Source organism: Mandrillus leucophaeus, unplaced genomic scaffold (assembly GCF_000951045.1).
Source record: "Mandrillus leucophaeus isolate KB7577 unplaced genomic scaffold, Mleu.le_1.0 Scaffold10, whole genome shotgun sequence".
Lineage (NCBI taxonomy): Eukaryota > Metazoa > Chordata > Mammalia > Primates > Cercopithecidae > Mandrillus > Mandrillus leucophaeus.
The window spans coordinates 7698913-7702309 of NW_012098098.1; the positions used below are offsets into that span (position 1 = coordinate 7698913).

Sequence of the window (3397 nt, forward strand, 5' to 3'; positions counted from 1 at the left end):
TCAAACTCCTGACTTCAGGTGATCCGCCTGCCTTAGCCTCCCAAAGTGCTGGGATTACAGGTGTGAGCTACTGCATCTGTTTTTGTTTTTAATTTATGTCTATTGCTGCTGAAAAAATTATAGTTTTTTTCATATGTATTTGTTGGGGAAAATCTGTATGAGAGAGGGAGTGGGTGAGGCAATCAGGTACCAAGAAAGGCCCCTCACCTGGTGTGTTGGTCCCCGTTTCCCAGCAGGCAGGGGCTCCTGCGAGAGGGGGCTCTGTCAGCCTCTGTGTTACATCACAGGCCTGGTGCTGTGCTGTGGATGTCAGGAAAGAGTTCGTGGGGTCAGAGCCCATCTGGCTTTCCCGTTATTGGGTGTGAGGTACAGTGATTTCCCAAAATTACCTCTGCCTGTGGCATCCCCTGTGAGAATCCATCATGAAGAGCTGGCTGTGTGTGCGGCCACGGTGGTGCCTTTCCTGGAGCACATGGGTAGGACACAGTGTGCTGTGGGCAAGTCTAGCCCCCTCCTGCCCTCCAGCTCCTTAGCCATCCCTGATGGGATTCTTCTTAGTCAGTCTCAGAAGTCACCAGTGTAAGCAGCTTTCTGTCCTGTGTACCGTCTGCTCCCCTGTTAAGAGCCCGATGTCACCATTCTGTTTCAGGGAGCAATGCTCACTGGTCCTCCTGGTACCGGCAAGACCCTTCTTGCCAAAGCAACTGCAGGGGAGGCCAGTGTGCCCTTCATCACTGTGAACGGGTCCGAGTTTCTGGAAATGTTTGTTGGCGTTGGGCCAGCAAGGGTAAGTGGACGGGAACCTGCTGCAGGTGGCCTCAGCACCGTGCCTTGACCAGGACTGGTCAACTTGAATAATTTGGTGTGGGGCCCTGGCCCTGGGCATGGGCACGTGTGGTAGGTGCTGGTGCACCGGGGCGAAATGGGTCAGAGGTTTCTGAGGAGAGGGTGGAGGATAGTTGGCATTCCCGTCTTCCTACCAGTAGCAAAACAGGTTCTCTGTGGGTTTCTGTTTCAGGTTCGTGACATGTTTGCAATGGCCCGAAAAAACGCTCCATGTATCCTATTCATTGATGAGATTGATGCGATTGGCAGGAAGCGAGGCCAAGGGCACTTTGGAGGCCAGAGTGAGCAGGAGAACACCCTGAACCAGATGCTCGTGGAGATGGACGGTGTGTGTAGGCTGCGGCCGGCCTGTGGTGTGCAGCTGTTCCCCTGCAGCTGCTTAGGGACAGTCTGCACAGCCTTTTTCTGTACAGTCACCCCCAGAAGAGAATCCCTGATTATTCTGTTTTTAAGGAAGGCTGCTCTCAGGCAAACGTGATGGAGAAAGCTGTGTTAGATTCACAAGCCTCCTCCAGTGCCCGTGATAGGATGGGGGCAGTTCATTCCCTTGCCGCCAGATGGAGAGGGGTTCTCTGGAGTGTGGAGACACCTGCTTCTCTGGGGAGGGGGACCAGGTAGACGAGCATGGCTGCTCCTGACGGTGCCCACAGGGTAGTGTGTCCACAACTCATGCTCCTTCCGCTCTGAGCCTTGTCTTGGTGCCCCTGCATCACCCAGAATCTCACAGACCCCCCAGGCCCGTCTCTTCTCAGAGTGATTCTAGCTAAGATGTGACTGACCGTCGCCTGTCAGTCCTGCTAAAGCCTCGTTGGGCATGTCCAGGTTCTGTGCCATTTTTCAGATTTGGAAAAACTTTCACTTAGACCTTTGGCAGATTTGATTTTCACTTTGGCTTCGGGGCCGTGTTGGGGTCCCTAAGACCACCCCAGATGTGGTGACTTGCTAGGAGAAGTCACAGGACTCGGCCTATAGTAGCACTCAGGGCTGTGATTTACTACCGTTAAAGGAGGACACAGCAAAGTCAGCCAGGGGAGAAGCTGCATTGGGTCGCAAGGAGACCGGGTGCAGTGTTGAACCCTCCCCCAGTGGAGCCACATGGGACGCGCTCACTTCCCCCAGCATCAGGCTGTGACCACGCCTGCTGGATGTTGACCAGGAAGCTCAGAAGATACTCGGTTCCTGGGGTTTTTGCTGGGGGCGCACAAAGCGTTTGGGCCCAGGGAGCTGTTTATCTCTGGAAATGGTGGGAACGCCCCCAGACTCACAGCGCCAGACACTGACCTTGCGAGCAGGCCTTTCTGAGGACAGCAGTCAGGCCTGCTGTGTTAAACACTGTTCTCTGCGGGCCAAAAGCATTTCCTAAGTATTTTTCTGTCTTTAGTACCCAATAGTAATTCTAATTAGATTATGACTGTTTTGATATCTGGAGGAGACCGATTGGAGACAGGACGGATGTGGGGCACTCAGCCTTTCTCCTCCCTTCCCCTCTGTTGGGCATCCCATTTTCTGTGCAGTCCCTGGTCTGCCCTCATCCACTCCAGCACGACGTGGTGTCAGAGGCTGCAGGAACCAGAATTAAGTCAGGATAAGGAGGGCCCATGCCCTGGACTTGTCTACCCCCTGAGCCAGGCTGTGGGGTTCCCAGTTAGTGGAGGGATGGCTGGTTACCTGCCATGCCCACATCGGGCTTGCTACTGGGGCTCACCTGCTTCTCCCGTGTCCAGGGTTCAACTCTGCCACCAACATCGTGGTGTTGGCTGGCACCAACCGCCCTGACATCCTGGACCCAGCCCTGATGCGGCCTGGCCGATTTGATCGCCAGATTTACATTGGTGAGTGCCCCTTTCTCAGGGTTGGGCCTTTATCCCCTTGGCCGCAAAGTTTGTTTAGGTGATTTACAGTGTATTTGGAGGAGATTTTGATGGTAATTCTGAAGCAGTTAATGTAACATTTTGAAAATGTGTGAGAGCCGCAAGTTGCTGCCGTCAGTCCTGCCCCTGGCAGTCCACTTTTTGGCAAGAATACGTGCGATCGGGCCTGCAGGGATGTTTTTTTTTTTTTCACTACTGTAAAAATTTGATAATTGGTCAAGTGTGGTGGCTCACGCCTGTAATCCCAGCTCTTTTGGAGGCTGAGGCTGGCGGATCAGGAGGTCAGGAGTTCGAGACCAGCCTGGCCCATATGGTGAGACCCTGTCTCTACTGAAAATACAAAATTAGCCGGGTGTGGTGGCGTGCACCTGTAATCCCAGCTACTCGAAGGCTGAGGCAGGAGAATCGCTTGAACCTGGGGGGCAGAGGTTGCGGTGAGCGGAGATCTCACCACTGCACTCCACCCTGGGCAACAAGAGCGAAACTCTGTCTCAGAAACAATAAATAAATGAAAAAATTGAAAATTGATAATTTAGAAGACAGCAGTTTACCCCTTACTCTTCACCCTGACGGTCAGCCATCATCGCCTTCCCCCTCCCTTCTCGTGTTTGTTAGGAAGCGTTAATTCCCTGTGGCCCTTGTGTTGCTTGCTGTCAAGTGGCGTGGCCCTGGATTGAGGG

The 3397-nt window shown here is 53.5% G+C and overlaps 1 protein-coding gene across 1 annotated transcript in view; it reads left to right on the forward strand.

Annotated features, from left to right (window-relative positions):
* LOC105533973 (AFG3-like protein 1) overlaps positions 1-3397 on the forward strand; it is a 32715-nt gene that overhangs the window by 22012 nt on the left and 7306 nt on the right. Inside the window, exons 7-9 of the mRNA XM_011972617.1 lie at positions 650-787; positions 1019-1172; positions 2571-2678. Of these exons, the coding sequence (XP_011828007.1) occupies positions 650-787; positions 1019-1172; positions 2571-2678 (400 nt within the window). The remainder of the gene's footprint in view (positions 1-649; positions 788-1018; positions 1173-2570; positions 2679-3397) is intronic.